This window comes from Pagrus major, chromosome 12 (genome assembly GCF_040436345.1).
Source record: "Pagrus major chromosome 12, Pma_NU_1.0".
NCBI lineage: Eukaryota > Metazoa > Chordata > Actinopteri > Spariformes > Sparidae > Pagrus > Pagrus major.
The window spans coordinates 22270860-22290830 of NC_133226.1; the positions used below are offsets into that span (position 1 = coordinate 22270860).

The 19971-nt window shown below is 41.9% G+C and overlaps 1 protein-coding gene across 1 annotated transcript; it reads right to left on the bottom strand.

The window, feature by feature from the left end:
- Positions 1-169: 169 nt before the first annotated feature.
- LOC141006049 (GRAM domain-containing protein 2B-like) lies at positions 170-13708 on the bottom strand. The gene is made up of 14 exons (XM_073478147.1): positions 13470-13708; positions 13052-13177; positions 11417-11504; positions 11256-11325; positions 11066-11169; positions 10881-10976; positions 10731-10802; positions 9979-10059; positions 9706-9817; positions 4404-4520; positions 2492-2582; positions 2226-2330; positions 2010-2094; positions 170-1024 (listed from the first exon to the last, which is right to left on the bottom strand). Exons 1-14 carry the CDS (start codon positions 13562-13564, stop codon positions 986-988), a joined length of 1281 nt encoding a protein of 426 aa, XP_073334248.1. The 5' UTR covers positions 13565-13708; the 3' UTR covers positions 170-985.
- Positions 13709-19971: the final 6263 nt, after the last annotated feature.

The following is a 19971-nucleotide window of genomic DNA, read 5'->3' on the forward strand; positions in this document are numbered from 1 at the left end:
TACATAAACGTCAATAAGAAGACTTTTATTTAATCTTAATATCTCCCCCTTAGTGCCGGGTTGTTTGCCTTCATTAGTTTATGCCCTGCAGGTGTGTCCCCTCACTGCGAGGTCAGCTTTATGTGAAGTAACCTGGAGGACGAATAAAAAAATGCTCTGGAAGCAAAACTGAAGCGACTCTGCAGGAGAAGAGAAATTTATTTGAGGACTGCGACAGACACGACAGTTGAAGGCACAGTCTGTGATCTAAATGTAAACAAAGGCTTCAGCTCACACTCAGTCCCGAAATGACTGACTGCTCTTTTTAACACACGTCAAACAGCTCGACAGCAAATGTTTAAAACAGGACGCATTTTTAAATTACGATCAGCTGAGAAGCTCCTCAATAAACCTGTAATGTGCACGGTTAAAATTACAGATTGGGACAGATTTACAATAGAAATACCTTTTAAACTCAGTTGATTTGCTCTCGTTTTCTCTAAATGCCACACAGTGGAAGAAGAAGTCGCCAATGAATGTCATCAAAAGATGTGATGCAAGCATCCCCAGCTGAGCGATTTAAATACATGTCATAAATATAATTTATTGGCAATTTAATTCTCACAAATGAAACACTTGAACAGCACAAGTTGACCTTTTTTAAGAAATGTTTGGAAAACACTGAAATAAGACATCTGGACCTTAAAAATCCCACTGCTGTGAAATGCAAAATAAAAAGATAAATACTACACACAAGCTCCTAACTTCTAACACTAACACGCTGCTTCAGTTTTAACATTTTGTTCAGAAAGAGTCCTGAGTGGAAAGAGGAGAGAAGCTATTATTGCACAATTTAAGTTAAAGTTCACATAACTTCAAGAAAGCTTTCTGTCCGAGCCGTCCACACTTTGGCACCAGATCCATTTCCAAAACTGATCGCTGCCGATCAATTCTGATGACGGGTACAGCTTCTGTCCGGACAGGCCGACAGACAACAGTCTTCTTCTCAAGTCTCTTCAAGTAGCTTCCGGAGATTTCTTTGAATCTAGGAAGAAAACATGCAAAGTATAAACGCTATAAACTACTACTGACGATAAAGTAAGGTATTCATTTCCGGAGAAAGTAAATCTAATTGCTTTTAAAAGGAACAGTTTGACATTTTTGGGATATTTGCTTATTTGCTTTCTTGCTAAGAGTTGGACAAAAAGATCAATACCGCTCGTGTCTGTCGCTTAAATATGAAGTTACAGCTAGCCGCCAGTTAGCTTAGCATGGCATAAAGAGTGAAAACGTGACATTTTGGCTTTTTGGAGCCGAAAGGGACCATATTTGGACGAGAGAGGGAGACACTGGGGAGAGTCCTGGCTGGATCTGACTGAAGACCCGTGGACACGCTGTGGTAGCGACTTGTCAATCACAAGGTAACCACATCCTAAAGCATATCGTCTATTTTACTCTAAATGGGACCATAATTTAGAAAATGAACCCAATGCTGTATTGAAGAAGGCTCTAAACTAGAGATCGAGACCATAAACTCATCAGAAATCTGTTTACTGAGCTAATACATCGAGTGAGAATTAGGGTCATTTTCTCATACGCTTACATACAATCAGAGCAGTGGAGTCGACCCCTGCCAGCTCTTAGAAAGGATTCATGTTTAAGGCATTTCGGCGTTGGCTTCACTTTTCGGACCAAACTCCACATGACAGGGATGAACCCCAGAGCCTTCTTGCTTTTGAGACTACAGTGTTAACCACTGCACCACCATGTTACCCAAGTAAAACGATGTAATGCTGTCATTTCAATCAATGGAATCAATGCAATGGGGGCCAGGCTAGCTGTTTCCCCCTGTTTTAAGTCTTTATGCTAAGCTAAGCTAACTATGCCCTGACTCTAGGTTGTCGTACAGACATGGGAGTGGTATCGATCTTCTTAATTAACTCTTGGAAAGAAAGCCAATATATGTATTTACCAAAATATCGAACTACTGCTAAACTGTAACAAAAGATTGTAATCTCTTTCAAACAAACCTTTTCCAGCTTGAACAAGTTGGTTGACAGTTCTCCATAAATCTCAGCATTTATTTCATTCTGGGACCTGGGGCTCACAGCATTCCTGCAACAACATTTCCAGTAACTCATTAACCAAAGTAATATGTGATGTTTCACTACCAAAAGAAATAAAACAGCATGAACTTCATTTGGATTTACCAACACTGACTTAATGATGATCAGTTTAGCTCTTACTCATTACGAATGTGTTCCCCCGTGGACACCAACAAGTTCAGACGATGCTCCAGAGCCACTATCTTGAAAGCCATGTAACAGGAGGACAGGACGAGGACACTAACTCTGTGAAGACACAAACACAGTGACAGATCGACAAAACAAAGCCACGCGGAACAATCGCCAACACGCCCAAATAATGGAAATGAACTCTTCATGGAAATCTGACCATTGTCTCGTCAGGTCGTTCAGGCTTCTCGTATTACACATAATGAACGGTGACTCACAAAAACAGGTAGATAAGGAGGATGGCATGTAAAGACATCGGCTGAGAGGATTTGTCTTTGAGCATGTCTCTCCGGGTTGGTTTAGTAGAGCCTACAAGGAAGAACAAAAAGAGAAATACTGATTTGTTAGATGCTAGTTGGAGTAAAACTAGATCTAGACGTGTTTCAGTTTCTTGAAGACGTTTCACATCTCATCCAAGAGGCTTCCTCAGTTGTAACTAACTGGAGGGGAGTTGGCTTTTAAACTCTTTGTGGGAGTGTCTTTACAGAGTCGGACACGTGAACTCTGAGTTTCAGAGTCGTTAGGGCCACTTGTGGGTCGTTCACCCAACCGGCCTTCATGTCTGTTGCTAGGGCTAGGTGAGCCCAGGTGTGAATGCTTGTTAAGCGGTGGATGATCAGTTACTTAGAACTGAAGAAGACTCTTGGATGAGAAGTGAAACGTCTTCGAGAAACTGAAACAAATTCAGTTGCCTACGATACATCATTTAGATCTACCATGACCTGGATGACTGAGAACCTTCATCAACAAGTAAAACTAGACATCTTTGGAAACAAATACATTAGCTGCACCATTAAAGGATCTTTTTAGGGGAAAGATGCTAATTTGTTTTCATGTGTTGTGATAAGATTGATACCACTCTCGTAACTGTACGGTGTAAATGAAGCAGGAGCAAGGAGACATTTAGCGTAGCTTAGCATAAAGACTGGAAACAGAGGGAAACAGCTAGCCTGGCTCTGCGCAGAAGTAACAAAATCTGACTACCAGCACATTTTTCTTTTTTTAATTTTGTTCAAAAGCTGAGGTTGTCAACGTTTCCTTGTCATGGTATGTTTTCATAAAAATAAGCCAACAGCAAGATGTTACGGTGGTTGACAATTGCAAACTTGCTGCAACTTTGGAAAGCACATGCAATCATCAATGTGTCTAGAGTAGAAAAACATACAGGAACAATGAAAAATCAAAAACACAAAAACCTTGAAAACACATTGCAACACAAAAACGCTGCATATCCAGTCCCCACAACGGAAGTGCTCCAGGCCTCTAGGGGGAGCGCTCTTTATCGACTGCAAGAACCAGGACTTTATTTTCTAAACACAGTACATGCTGTGCAGCCGACGGTGACGTTTAGTAAATGTACTTCAGTACATGTATTTACGGACACTTAGTGTGTTGACAGTGAACTGCAGTTTAATGTGACAACAAAACACGTTCCTCTAAAGAGAAAGCCTCTGTCCTGCTATGCGTTTAGCTCAAGCTATTAGCTCCGTTAGCTGTTAGCTCTTTTAGCCAAATTCTTGCCCTCGTCGGCCACCGTAAGATATATCTCAGTAGCAAAGCCATCATAAAATATCACGTTATAAGCCAGTTGTTCTGCTGCCTTCTGGCAAGAGATACAGAAGTATCCACTACCGGTCCACCAGACTGCAGAGCTGCTTCTTTCCTCAGACAGTCAGACTCCTGAACTCATCCTCTCTCAACACTCCATCATAAAAGCCAGGCAGGCATTAAGAAAAACTATATAGAAATAGCCAAGCTTCTCACTGATTTAATAAAATAAGTTATACCTTGTTTATTTGATCCTTACAAAGTGTAAAAACCAATATGTTGTGGTTTTACACGGGTGTTATGTACATTTTGACAGAGCAGCGCAGCGGTTTCCACCTGTTTCCACCAAGCTAAGCTAAGTAGTTGCCTGTGGACTGTAGTGTAGCTTCATTTTTCCAGAAAGGACATGAGAGTGGTATCTATCTTTTTACACGATTATTTGTATATAGGTTGAAATAAACATAAATGAATCTTGGTTTATAACAGATGTTTGTACTGCTTCTGGATTTCTACCTCAAAACATTGAAACCCAAACCTACAGAAGTATGAACAAAGCTTCTTAATAGATCAAGTATAAACTACCGTTCTTAAGGGCAGCTCCGTGTTTTTGGCTTGGAGTCTGGAGGTGAATGTCTGCATGGACTGAAACCTCTCCGCTCTTCACTGCACTCAGAAATGTGTCTGGCAGGCCGGTGAAGTCTGCTCAAATAAACAGAAAGAACCCATGATTCCCTGTGGGTAAATATTATGAATGGATGTACAAATATCCTGACAGAGGAACATGTCCTCTACGGTAGCTTGTAAGATTTAAAAAAAACAAAACAGCAACAACAAAAACATACTGACATAAACAACCAGACAATTTGCATTTTCTGAAGAAAAGTTGTGGGATTGCTGCATCTAATCCACGTCTGTTGATGGTAAATTTGTTGCAAAAATCTGCGCTCCATAATCGGTCACAATTGGATTTGTACTGTGACACCACCTACAGGTGAAAGACATCAGTTTTAACAGCAGTGTTGGCAACTGTTATCTGATGGTACAACCCAAAATCGGTGCTGATCGGATCATGCTTTAAAGAGATAGCGCTGTATTTTTAAATGGCCACAAGGCGGTGCTGTTGGTACCATCATGCACATGCTCATGGAGAACTCGTGTGTGAAGCCAGTTTTACAAATTAACACCATGCTGTGTTGAAGGCTTGAATCTAGTGACTGAGAGCATAAACTCACTAGTAAACCTCTTTTTGCAACCAGTGAAGTCACCCCCTGACTGACTGTTCACACAATGGTGCATCATTCTTCTGATAATACATGTGAGAAAATTTGTTCCCACCTCAAGAAAGACAATTACCTACATATTACATACATCACTGTACAACTACTACATACTACAAAATAAAGCTATTTGTGCAGGAATTTTATTTTTTTCCCAATTTTATTTTATTTTTTGTATTATTATTCAAATACAAATTTAAACAATTGTTTTGAAAACTGTGGGAGAACCGGAGCGCCCGGGGGAAACCCACAGAGGCATGGGGACGACATGTTAACTCCACACAGACAGCACACATATAGCTTGAAGTTACTTTGGAAAGACACAGTATGGGGAGCATTTCTGATTGGCGAGATGTCGGCATTTTGGTTGACATCTCGTCTTCCCAATTAGCTCCCCTTACTATATCTGCGAGATATATGTGTGCTGCTGTGGGAGGTTACGTTGATACACTGCCCCCCCCATGCCCGACCACAAATGACATATGGTATCTACTGGCTGTCCACAGTAGAGAGGTCCTTGGTGTTGATGCATGCTGATGCGAAAATGACAGCTTGAGTTGTTGAAGCCAAATTACTTCTTCCACTTCTTTGGTTTCCTCAATCACAGAAAGTGATCATCACTTGAGTCACGTCAAGAAGTTCAGGGTCCGGTGCTGTAGCGATGGACTCTTTCAAGCTTGGTTTTCTCCTCCAAGGGGCATTTTTCCAGAAAGGTTTTTTTGGTTTGCTTGGGCGATTCACCTCAGAGACTTGAGTCCTGTGCAGAAGTTCAGGGGCCGGTGCAGTAGCGATGGACTCCTGCGGCTCACATGGATTCTCCTCAGGGACTTCAGCTTCTTTCAAGCTTGGTTTTCTCCTCCAAGGGGCATTTTTCCAGAAAGGTTTTTTTGGTTTGCTTGGGCGATTCACCTCAGAGACTTGAGTCCTGTCCAGAAGTTCAGGGGCCGGTGCAGTAGCGATGGACTCCTGCAGCTCACACAGCTTCTCCTCAGGGACTTGAGTCCCATCCAGAAGTTCAGGGGCCAGTGCAGTAGCTATGGACTCCTGCTCACACGGCTTCTCCTTGGGGACTTCAGCTTCTTTCAAGGCCTTAAGCTCTCTGGACAGCTTAAGGTTGAGAGAGAGCTGAACACTTAGCTGAGTTTTTAGCTCCTCAAATTCTTGTTGAACTAGTTTTATTAGCTTGTCTTCCTCCTGAACCGCTTGTTGAAGAGGCTCAAACTGCTGTCTGATAGTGTTGACATCAGCTTCATGCCATACCACTTGTTGTGTAGCAGCCCTCCAGTCCAGTTTGTCTTGGAAATGGTTGGTCTTCTGCTTCTCCACCTGGAGCTCAGCGTTAAGAAGATTGTTTTTGTCCTTCTCCAACTGGAGCTCAGTGTTGAGAAGATTGTTTTTGTCCTTCTCCAACTGGAGCTCAGCTGTAAGAAATTCGATTTTGTCCTTCTCAAACTCCAGGTCAGTTTGAAACTTCTCCTGCTGCTCACACCGCTTCTCCTCTGCAACTTCAGCTTCTTTCAAGCTTGGTTTTCTCATCCAAGGTGCGTTTTTCCGGACAGGTTTTTTTGGTTTGCTTGGGCGATTCACCTCAGGGACTTGAGTCACATCAAGAAGTTCAGGGGCTGGTGCAGTAGCGAAGGACGCCTGCGGCTCACACGGCTTCTCCTCAGGGACTTGAGTCACATCAAGAAGTTCAGGGGCTGGTGCAGTAGCGATGGACTCCTGCTGCTCACACCGCTTCTCCTCGGCAACTTCAGCTTCTTTCAAGCTTGGTTTTCTCATCCAAGGTGCGTTTTTCCGGACAGGTTTTTTTGGTTTGCTTGGGCGATTCACCTCAGGGACTTGAGTCACGTCAAGAAGTTCAGGGGCCGGTGCTGTAGCGATGGACTCCTGCGGCTCACACGGCTTCTCCTCAGGGACTTGAGTCACGTCAAGAAGTTCAGGGGCCGGTGCAGTAGCGATGGACTCCTGCGGCTCACACGGCTTCTCCTCAGGGACTTGAGTCACGTCAAGAAGTTCAGGGGCCGGTGCTGTAGCAATGGACTCCTGCGGCTCACACGGCTTCTCCTCAGGGACTTCAGCATCTTTCAAGAGCTCAAGGCTGAGAGAGTTCTGAACACTAAGCTGAGTTTTCAGCTCCTCATGTTCTTCTTGAAGGAGTTTTCTTCGCTTGACTTCCTCCTGAAGCCCTTGTTGAAGAGGCTCAACCTGCTGTCTGATAGTGTTGACATCAGCTTCATGCCATTTGCTTACCACTTGTTGTGAAGCAAGTATCCTGTGCAGTTTGTCTTTGAGAAGGTTGTTCTCCGCCTGGCGGTCAATTTGAAACTTCTCCTGCTGCTCACACGGCTTCTCCTCCGGGACTTCAGCTTCTTTCGAGGCCTTAAGCTCTGTGGAGAGCTCAAAGATGCTAGAGAGCTCAACATTAACATGACTTTTCAGCTCAACCACCTGTCTCTTACAACATTCCTCCTTCTCGAAGGTGTTTTCCTGCAGATAATAGAATTCCTCGGTCATCCTGTCACCATGGTGTGAATGCAGACTGAACATGTCCCTCTGCTTCTCCACCTGGAGCTCAGCAGTGACCTCCTCATGGCTGGATGTTTGCGCCTTTTTCATCCTGTTCAGTTCTACAGCTATCTTTGCGATGTGGAGATTTGTATAATAGCTGTACTTTCTCAGCCACTCTCGCTCTTTGGTTGTTTCTTGTTCCCCGTTGATATACTTTTCTTCCCGGGTTTTCAGCTGCTCTTTTGTGTCTTTCAGCTCTTGAAGAAGTCTCTGCTGAGACACGTCTCCGGGCTGCTCGCTAGAGAACTCCATTTCCTTCGGCTGGTATAATCTGTCTCAGAAAAATGCCGTTGTCTGTGATGAACAGATATTGTCGGTATCAGACATCTTCCTCTTGAAGCTTTTCTTCAGACTGAAGAAATGTTGAAGACCTGCTATAGGTTCTATTTGGCTTTTATTCTTGTGGCCCAAAATTCTTTTGCTTTGATTTCACACACACACACACACACACACACACACACACACACACACACACACACACAAATACACACATACATGTTTGCATTTAAATAGTTGTTGTTGAATGGTTACAGTAATCAAATTAATAAACAGGAAGTTTGTTTTCTGAAGAAGAAAAGAATCTGTCATTTTCAAAAATTCATATATTCACTAGTTTTCATTTTCTTGCAACCTAATGATGGTTCTGGTGGTTGTATTAATGTAGTTCTGTCACACTAAGAAGTTACTTGGTGCTGCATAAAAAACTCTTTTTGGGTTATTTTGACTGTAGATTTTCCCAAGAAGTGTTTTATTTTAATTTCCTTGAAACTTTTATTTGTGAAAGTGCTGATATTCATTGTATATATACAGTCTCGGTCAAAAGTTTACATACACTTGTTAAGAAAATGTACATCACGGCAGTCTTCTTTCCGTGATGGAACGAGAGGAACACAAACTACTTTGTCGCAAAAAACATTCATGAAGTTTGCTTCACATCTGAAAATGTGACCAAATCTGCTGGCTCAAAAATGTGCATACAGTAACTTGAACCATCAATTTTGGTGATTATAGAAAATTGCGTGATTCAAATTTTCGGCCTCTTAACTTCCTCTGAGCGATTCTGATTAATAACAGATGGTGACTTTTCTGGGCCCATTTCAATAGGGCTTGTTTGATACACACACTCGGTCACACACTCTACAATGGGAAAGTCTAAAGAGCTCAGCATTGGTCTGTGCAAACAATTGTTTGTAAGTATAAAGTGCAACGCAAACTATCACCTGCTGCTGAGAGAAAATTGGTCAGGATGGTCATGAGTCAACCAAAAACCATTACAAGTTACAAAAGCTCGACTGAAGTTTGCTGCTGATCACGTGGACAAAGAAAAAACCTTCTACAGATAAATGCTAAATGATATCAGAAGTCAATACACAACTTTTGTTCGGGCTCATGTAAATATGGTACACACTAATATTGGATGAAATATGTACCAATAGATGCAAAAAAGGCATTTTCTAAAAAAAAAAAAAAACATTAATTGCTGAAACGTTTCTTTTACTCCAAACGGTTCGTGAGTCATTAGCCAAAACATAAAATGCTTAATAGCTGACCACCTGGTGGCACTATTGAGTACATGCTTTAATGTGTTGAGCAATTTTCCAAGTATGAAGTATGAAGACTTTAGCACGGACATTATAGTAAGAGATCACCAAGAAAGGTAAAAGAAAAATGTACTTGTATATGAAAATCGGAATGATGTGTCGATATGCAAAACTGTACGGAAGAGGAAAAAGAATAAGAATAATAGAGACGCCTCGCTGCAGCAATCCCACAATCGTCTGAAGATGTCATTCATCATTCAATAGGCCCATCGCTGTTTTCATGCCAACTGTCTTTGCTATAACAAAGCCTCCATGGGTCAAATTTCACCTGGCGTAACTCCAGCTATTTGCAAACCTAAGAGTGTCTGAGCCACAGCGTCACCTGACACGCTAAGCACATTTGTGGAGGAAAAGAAAAACACTACAAGGTGTGTACAGTAGATTATACTAAGTAAAGGGTAGATGTGTACATATAGGTAAGGACGGTGCACACACCAGTTATTTTGTCGTAATCTGGAGTTTGAGACCCGGAGCTGCTGCTCTCCATCATCTCCTGCCGTCTTTGTTGCACAACCCCATCGAGGTCGGAGAAGTCTCTGGAAAAGTCCTGCAGCCCACATACAGGAAAATATACAATGGATACCACATACTGTGTGAGCAGGTATTGTATGACATGAGAACAAGGTTTCTTTAGATCTTTTATCACAATGGAAAATGTGAAATAAATACATACACCCTGTATAAAAACATCAGACAAGACCCACTGACCAGAGGAAGAGACGATGGGCACTTTGCTCTGAAGCTGTTTTCACAGGAGGAAGTGACCGGGCTGTTACAAGTTTTATCCACCTGGAATCACACAGCACACCCATTCATATGTAGAAGAAATATATATATATTTTCAAAGCAGTATTAATACTTTTTTGTTTGTTTTTTTGCAACTTTGAACATAAAAACAAAATATTTCGCCCATTAAGCTGTTATGGCTAACGTGTTATCCATTTCAACACGTAGCCATTACAGAGCAGCGTTAGCATTCACTTGCTCGTGTTTCAGGCCACTTACTGACTGTTAAGTTTAATAATAACTCTACTGCTTGTCCTTATAGCTGCTAAAGACAAAGTAGCAACTAGCTGCTAGTTTCTATTGTCCGTGGATTTTTTTGAGATTGTGCGTACAAAGGCCTGGCTAGCTTTTCCCGTTGTTTCCATTCTTTATGCTCAGCTAAACTTACCGGCTGCTGGCTGTAGCCTCATGTTTAGCATACAAACATGAGGGTGCTGTCAATCTTTTCATATTTACGGCTAACGAGTTGTTGTTGAGCGTCAGAAAATGGTGCAAAATAGCCAAAGGTGATATAAAATGGAGAAATTTGGGAAGCAACTAATTTTTTACAACTTTCAAAACAGTGGCCTCTCTCATTTTCACTGGAAGTTCACACCAAAATAAAAAAGTGAAATGAAAATAGAAACCATTGAGCTCAATAACGTCAATTAAGTATTAAAGAAGATGTTATTTACCTCCAAATGAATGCAGATGGACTTCAGCAGTTTGTAGGTGGTGTTTCGGGACAGGAAGGACACAAAGACATGCTGGAAAACAGTCATTAAGAATCACTTTCATGTTGTTGCAAAAGTGGGAAAAACTGATTAAGTGAACTGTCCTCTGACCTGATAACTTGTTGTTTCAATCACAAGAGCGTTTGGCACCAATAATGCAGTTTTAGTTTTTTTGATAAATGTCACAGACGTGACAGGGATTGAAATCTGGAGATGAGGAGACACCACCATGTTATACGAGAGAATACAGCCACGAAACATGAACCGGCACCTGATCAATGTCTTTATTATCCTACCTTGGTATCTCTGCCAAAGACTTTGGAGTGGAAACAGATCCAGTTATCAGAGACGAACATTTTGCCCTGATATAAAATGTCTCTCTGCAGGGCACAAGTGTAACCTGTCGGCACAAAGAGTCCTTCACATTCAGATCAACAATCTCACAAAATCTTTTGCCTTTATGTGAAAAGACAGTCTGAAACTTACTCTGTTTGAGTATCTCATCTTTGCTGACCTCCTTGAACAACTTATGATACTGAGCGTTTGTCTTCGATAACTAAAGAAAGAACAGGGAGGAGATTTGTTTTGTTAGGAAACTGCAAAACATGTCAAATTTGCACAAAGTTTGTTGTAAGCTGCGTCCCTACGTGGCTGGGCTGGGATTTCTTCCTTTCAAACTTTGCTTCACAGTCACTCGGACTCGGCATCGGTGAAAGCTGCTCCACAGGTTTCAACCTGGCAAATAAAGGGTCGGTGTTTATCTTTTAAAGAGCAAGGTAACACCTGAAGAGAGGACAGGTAAAGACTTATTGATGAAAGCTACAGCTAACATTTGACATCATCTCATCTGCTGATCCGCCCTGACTTTTTTATCAGTCAAAGTAAACGTCCTTCATTTGGCTTTGTGTGGTGTCAGCTGTGGTTATATGAGGGCTGCTTACACAGCAACAGCTACATCTGTAAACAGCACTTTGGTCATGCAGGTGTAGTGAGGTGTAATCACAGTGCTGTGAAGACTACAGTCAGTGTCTGCTGTCAGCTTTACTGACATGAATTAGAGCTGCAACGATTATTAAATTGATCGCAAACTATTTTGATAATAGATGAATTGTTCTGAGTGATTTTTTTAAAGAAAAAACAGTCAAATTCTTTGATTCCAGCTTCTTAAATGTGAATATTTTCTGGTTTCTTTCCTCCGCTGTGACGGTAAACTGAATATCTTTGGGTTGTGGACAAAACAAGACATCTGAAGACGTAAACTCGGGCTCTGAGAAACAGTTTTTCACCTTTTTCTGACATTTTACAAACCAAACATCTAATTGATTAAGCAAGAAAGTACATAACAGATTCATCGTCGATGATAATAATTGTTAGTTGCAGCCCTAGAAATGGATTCAGTTACTAAGTGATGATTTATTTTTAATTTAGAAAATAATAGATGGATTAATCCCCAATGAAAATAATCATTACTATAAATTTACATTAAGTCCAGTTGTCTTATAGCACATCCAAATATTTAGACTGAGTAGTTTTTAGGCTGCAACTAACGATTATTGCTTATCTACTGAAGTTAGCATGCTAACCAGCTCACCTCAGGCCTGAAGACCTCTTCCCCCCCCACGATTCAAAGCTCTTGTGTGAGCAGTGTAAACACCAACACTGATAGTCCAGCTAGCTGCACGGCTAACTGAGCTAACATGCTAACAGTACATGGATGTACGAAGAGCATAAAGTTAGCAACAGTTATTCTAAAATGAGCCTCTATTACTTGTTCAAAAACAGTGAAAAAAATCAATCCCAGTGTCTCAGAGTCCACAGTGACGCCTTCAGATGTCTTGTTTTGTCCGATAAAGAGTTCAAAGCTCAAAAATATTGAATTTAAAGTGATGGAAAACAGAAAAGCAGCCAATTCCACATTTGACAAGCTGGAACGGGATAATTTCTGTCTTTCGTTGCTTGAAAAATGAAAATTGCCGTTGATTGACTGCAGCTATAGTGGTCGCATAATAACCATCATCAATAAATGTTAATTAAACTTAAAGTTAATGCTTCATAAATCATTTATTGAGCAATGCAAAGGTTTATAAACATCAGCTGCAACTTTACAACAAACAATTGCTTAATAAACTGTTTATAAAACACTTTATTGTTTGTCAACAGTGAAATTACTCTTAATTAAAGTTTAATTAACTGTAAATGTACCATTTATTGATGAAGCTTATTCTAAAGCGTTAACTGGTTTTATTCTGCAGCCACACAGAGGACAGTGTGACCCTCTTCACCTCATGCTGGCTGGTTTCTTCCTGCTCTCTGAGGGCTCTGACTCTGCGTCCAGACACAGGTGGAGGTCTGCAGGTGACCGTCCGGACCTCCTCTGTCTCCTCTCACCTCCATTCTCCACCTCACACCTGAACACATCACACAACGACACACTGATCTCTCTCTCTCCTTGCACAACACTCTCAGACGTGTCATGACACATAAAGATCTGAGGATCAAAACACACAGCAGAGGAGTTTTGTCTTGTTAAATCAACCGTGTCTGCGCCTGTTCTGTGCCACGTACGCGTCTCATGCAACCATTAAAAATTCAGCACGGCCCTTTAATTCAAAAAGCAGGACATACATGCAAATAAGCACAATGCATGAGGCCTGGGAAGCAAACCGGGCCCTTCTTCCTCTCCATCTTATCCACACTTACGTGGGCCGGTTCCCTCGGGAGTCCCTGTTGAAAAGTTGCTCCGGTGAGGATAACGGGGTCAGAGGTCTGTCCGCCTGCTCGGTCATCAGCACCATGTCTTTTTTAACTCATATTCTACTTCATCTCTGCCTCCGTCCGTTCCGACAGTCGCCTCGGTGCTGCATATAATGCAAAAGCTTCAGGAAGCCTTGGCACGGAAACTTTGGAAAGATCGCTCTGAGAGCCGAGAGGTCGGACAGAGGAGGAGCCGGGAAAGGGGAGGGAGCAGCAGGGAACAACATCAGGAACTGCAAGGAGGAAGCCTTGTCCTGCTGCTGGGGCTGACTTCTAACCATGGGCTGCAGATTACAGTTTAATAAAGCAGGGGAAGTAGGGGAATTTACCTCTTTAAACACGCAGAAGATCTTAAAAATACGCGCGTAAAAGGTTTAACTTTTGAAAATCTGTGCGTAATCGTCTCCAAATCGCCAAAAAGTGCCAGTGTCTGGGTAGCTGCTTCCTAACGCTCTTAATTATTGTTGTTACTCAACTTCCTGCAGTGAAAAATAGATTTCCAAACTTTAAACATCGTTGTAACAGAGTGTATTTGAGAGGGATCTCCAGCAGGGGGCAGCAGAGTCCTGCACAGTCCGCTGACTCAGCTGGAGGAAGTTACTGAAATCGTTTGGTTACAAAGTAGCAACAGCACACAATAAAAAACACAAGTGAAAGGCCTGTATTCAAAATCCGGAATAAATGGGAGCAAAAACAAAAGTGTTGCGTTTATATTTGTGTTCAGTGTATATATTTATATAATGCCTGTTACATAGTGACGCACTTAAGTTACAAAGTAAAGGCTCGACTCCAAACCAGGCGTGTCAGGCAGTGCAGGAGCAGTGTCTTCTGTGGCGTGGACTTTGGCCTTTTTAACTTTGCAGAACTTTTTACATGCACAAAAAAAGCTACATAACACAATAAAGGAAAGGCAAAAACACAAAAAGCATAATATGACCTCTTTAAAGTAACAGTTCAACACCAACAGAGGAAAAATGGCAAAAAACAGAAGCGAAAATGAAAGACCAAGTCCAAAAAATAAATAAAGATTTGTGCAGCAGAACTTGTTTTCATCTCTCCCACCTCATTAATCGTTTCACAACCCCTCAGATTCATGTGGTGAACGTTTGGAGCCACAGGAGTAAATTAAACTATATAAATTACCAATAAAAACCAGCTCCACTTATAATGTGAGTCACAGGGACCATTTTTCTGCAAGTACTTTCCATTCTGCACGATTAGTATTTTTACTTTTGGCACTTTAAATACATTTTTCTGATAATACTTGCCATACTGTTACATTTATGTATTGGCACATCTATTATAGATAATAAATACAGCTGATAACTGTAGTCGAGTAAGCATGCGGCCTAGTTTTTAATTATTCCAAAACTCTGTGTTTTATGGCTTTTTTAAATCCCTAGAACTAAAACTTAACTTTCTTGGGTTTGAACAATGTTTGTCTGCACAGCATTAGTTTGATTTGGCCCATCTGCAAACTCATCTGTGATTTCTTTATTACATTTTTTTTCTATGACATCTACAGCAGATGGAGCTGTTGACTTTTACAGCCAAAACATGAGAGATTTGAGTGGAACAATTTCTAAATGTCTATAAAAAAACACATGAACACCTACATTGTTGTACTGAGGACAGATACCTACACACTGCATGACTAAAACTTTAAACATGTCCCCGTGTTTTATGCCGAGACAATTGTAATTTAATGTACGTTATCATAGTCAGTGTTGTGTCTGTGTTTCCTTCTGTCGACCTCCAGGCGTCGCCGTTGCAGCATTTACAGAAAACACCAGCTCAGGAGGCAAAACACTTGTCAGAGTTCATTAAGTTTCCAGGAGACAATGGCACAGCCGGCAATGGAAGCTAGCAGCTAGTTAGCCTGCCATTAATCATGGCTGACAGGGAACAAGGGGTTAAAGGTTGGGAAGCTGCCAGAGACTCTGTTTTTATACCAACGGCGTATTCAGAGGAAAGGAGAGCCGGGAGACACGGAGAGTGTGTTTGTTTACTGGTTCACATCTCCAAGTAACAAGCGGTGGAAGAAGTACTCAGTTTATTTACTCAAGTTAATGTAGAAATACGGCTCTGTTACAAAGAAAGCAGTGAATTCACTCAGGTAAAAGTACAAAGGTGTCGACGTAAAAGTACTTCTTCGGGAGAATGGTCCCTTTAGTTAATATTATTACTGATGATTTAACAGAATATCTTATATACTGTTGGAAAGTTTAATGTATTGCAGAGTGCATTATTTCTATATAAAGAAATTGATCATATCTTTGTAAAATCTTAATCTGTAAAGTAACTCAAGCTGTCAGATAAATGTAGTGGAGTAAAAAGTACAATACTTCCCTCTGAAATGAAGTCGAGTAGGAATATAAAGTAGCATAACATTAAAATACTCACGTAAAGTACCTGCGTACTGCGTAGCCAAATCACACAAAATGACAAGCTAGCTCATGTGAAGCTACAGCCAGGAGAGGGTTAGCTTAGCTTAGCATAAAAACTGTGGGAAACCACCTTGCCTGACTCTATTCAAAAGGTAAAGGAGAATTATATCACATTTTGACAGAGCCAGGCTAGCTGTTTCCCCCTGAGTCCAGTGTTTATGCTAAGCTAAGCTAACCCAACCCTCTCCTTGGCTGCAGCTTCACACGAGCGCGGCGTCGTTCTTCTCGTCTAATTCTCGGCAAGAAACTGAATAGGCATTTTTCGGGTTTCGATTATTAGATTAAATGAAGCATTAGCTGCGGATATGCGTGCGTGAAAGATGCCTTTGCCTTCTGAGAAACATCTCTTCCTTCGGTAGGCAGAAGCCTTTTCACTGCCTGTCAGATATCCCACCACAGAAAGACAGAGAACAAGGAAGGCATAGAGAAAAGGAGGGTTGGTGTGTGAGAGAGTGCAAAAATGGTACTTGTGACGGGGGAAGATTGAAGTCCTGTTAAGTGCTCTGCTTGAAAGCATGTCTGGCCTCATTAGCTGTCAGTTGTAACAATACTGAGCTGGCAGTGAAGACAGGTTGGAGTCTAGTGGTCATAAATCACTCCTCGACAGCTGCCTGACAAGCTGGGAACCGGTACACAGGCACGGGCACCCTCTCAGCCTCGACACTGCACAGGCACACAGCCGTAGCGCACAGTAATCTAAGAAATCATCGCTCTCGCCCTGAAATTACACGGAGCCTGGAAAAGTGGTATTTTGTAGGAGGGAAACTGCTCTTATTTCACATGTACGCGCTCTTGTACGTACCCCCTCGCCTCCTGTGCCTGCCCATGCCTGTGTCCATTAGCTAAATGAGCGCTGTGACTTCTGTGGGGCGGAGGTGGGGTGGGGGGTGGGGGGGGGGGGGTAAAGAGCAAGGCCTGCAGGTCATTAATCACGGCCCCTGACATGCAGAGCAGGAGGCCAAGGCTCCCCTATGCATACAGCTGCCGGGGCCACACTCAATGCACAGCCGATGTGTTGACCCTCGTGCGTCCCCTCGGCTCCCAGCGCCTGTGGCTCTCATCTGTCCAACTCCCTCAATGTTTGTGTCAGTCATCTGTGCTGTCAGACGCCACCTCCTCCTGACCAACCGCAGCCGTCCTCGAGCTGACTGCTCTCACCGATGAAGTCGTGCGCTCGCAGGTTTTTACTTCTCAGATAACCCTGATTAGACAGTGAACGCAACTTGATAGATTGTCATGACATCTGGTACAGACATTCATGTTCCCCAGAAGATTAATCCTAATGATCCTCTAATCTTTCATCTGACACTAACGGCAAGTCAAAGTTAATAGTTTTTTGACCTGTAAAATATCTCAACATCTATATGGATTAGAAAAAAAGACATTCATGCTCCCTAGAAGATGAATCCAAATGGTTTTGGTGATACCTGACTTTTCATGTTATGCCACCATGAGGTTGGCTCTGTAGTTTTTGGTGAAATGTCTAGAAAACTATTGAGTGATTGCCATTAATTTTGGCACGAATATTCATGTTCCCCAGAAGATTAATCCCAATGATTATGGTGATAATTTGGTGACTTTTCATCGAAAATCACCAGCAGGTCAAAGTTTTCCAGTTGCCCAGTAAAACAAACCAAACGGATTGGAACAAAATTTCCAGACAGATGTTCCCCAGAGGATCGATCCTCATGATTTTGGGGACTTTTCATCTTGTGTGGACCGACTGCTGTGAAATTTGGTGCAGACGTTCATGTTACCCAGAAGATTAATCCTGATCAGTGATTCTGTGATTTTTTAATCTAACAGTACCAGTAAGTCTTTAATTTGTCCAGTAAAACATGAAATAAAAAGCTGGTTAGTGGTCTTTGAGTTAAGATTACTCCAAGGTCAAGATACAGCTTCCCCCCCTCATAGCTGCACAGCGACTTCTTTTGTGCTTCATTTCCACATTCCTGTGACTGTATGTCATGCTTTAGCAAAAACATCCCAAATCCATCAAATATGCAAAGACACAAAAATGTAAAAACTAATGTACCATCTCATTCGTCGTTCCCATCCGCTGACATGACGTCACCCAGATCTGCAGCTGCTTGCATAATGATTAAAGCCAGTCAGGCTGTGAGACGCGGAAACAGTGTTTCATCATTCGCAGCTACTAAATCACTGAGTCCAGGCACAAGACATCTGTTGAAAGCTGATTCCTTATCAGCCTTCCAGCATGATTTTGGGGAACATCTGGAGTTTCTGAAGAGTTTGGCACGGTACGGGCTACAAAACTCAAAAGAGACGGCTAATTTTCTAGAATGTGTTGACACATACTGTATTCAAAGTGATCAATGGGAGCATAAAATGTATTTTTAATGAATGTGGTGCGCATGAAGGAAACCAGAGAAAGATGTCTGAGACTGCTTTCTAAATTAAATCACATTTTGATGTTGAACATTCAGTTCAAGTCACAACCTCCTGCTTGGCCAGCCTACAATGGTAATATTAACGCTGCTTCAATGTAAATATTGGAAACAATAGGTCCTTGATTTCAGAGAAAGTAGGCAAAAACAGCTAACACTTGATGCTTATGTTACAGTAGATCAACACTAGTTCCTTAAACTGTTACTCTTTTACTCTAGGAGCTGTCAAAAGTTACCCCAAGATCTCTAGTTAGTTAATTAAAAGGGTTTTGGTCTTAAAAATAACATTTGATTACTTTCTAGTTACCCAGACATGCTAACAATTGAAGCTAACGTTAGATTTACACACTTCTTCATTCTTACAGAACCTTTAAAAGTTACCCCAAACTAAAGTTAATGGGTGTAAAAATAACATTTGATCACTGTAGGTAACAAGCTAGTTAGCCATGCATGCTAACGACTGAAGTTTATGTTGGAGCAGATGAACACACTAGTTGATCTCTTCCTCACACCTTCAAACTCTTTAAATGCTGAATATTATTCTCATTACAGCCTCAAACACACAAATTAAACATTGAGAAATCCAAAACTGGACAGTTTACAAGTTAGAAGACACGATTGGACGATCGCCGTCCAGGGAAAAGGGTTTAGAGAACAGGCAGTTGTGTTTTCTGAACGGAAACACGTCCTCGTGGTCACTTAATTAAGATTAATTATGAGTTGAATAACACACAGTAAACACAGCAGGTCAGGCTGAGTATTGTCTAAACTAGTCTACACGTACTACATCATTGTTTTAAAGCTCCTGACTTCTCCAGCTTTAGTCTGTAACCTTTTTTTTTTTTTTAGCTTTCTACATTTTTTAGTGATTCAACACACACACGCACACACTGAACACACTCACACACATCCTGTCTGTTCTACGTTAGTGGCAGAGATCAGGTCTGCTGGTTAGACTAAACAACAGCATTTGAGTGGATTTGCTGTCCCTCATTAATCATCCTGACAGCATGAAAAACAACATTTCCTCCTTAATGACTGTATTTGAGTAATCATGTCTGCTTATTTCCATGCAAGCATCTCTTTCCCCGTTCTGCTTTGTACTTTCCTTTCTTTCGGTTGCCATCCATGTGTGTGTATTTTGGAGCCTTTTCTCTGACCTCCCAAGTCTGTGGCGTGGCGTCTGCGCTGGGTCACGCCGTCCAATTACAGCGGTTACATTCATAAAGAGGGTGAAAAACCATAAGGAATGAGAGAATGTGGCCGTGAGGATCCAGATGCGGAAGGCAGAGGATAGTGTCACCCCCCCCTCCACTTGAATGCGGCTAACCCACCAGCACCCGCTGGCCTCCAGGCCTCTGCTGGCTGCTGCCAAAGCACGTTTTTCCGTTAAGCACCGGGTCTGTGATGCATGAGAGCTGACAACTGAGCTGGGAGCCCTCAGAGCACAGCCAGATCAAAACCAGCTGGGGCCATGCACATTAGCAACGAAACCATAATTGCGTTTGCCCTCTTGTACACCACTAAACTCTCTCCGTCGACGTTTTTTAAACAACGGGGCTTGAGACATGAGGAAAGAGAGGTGGGATAGTG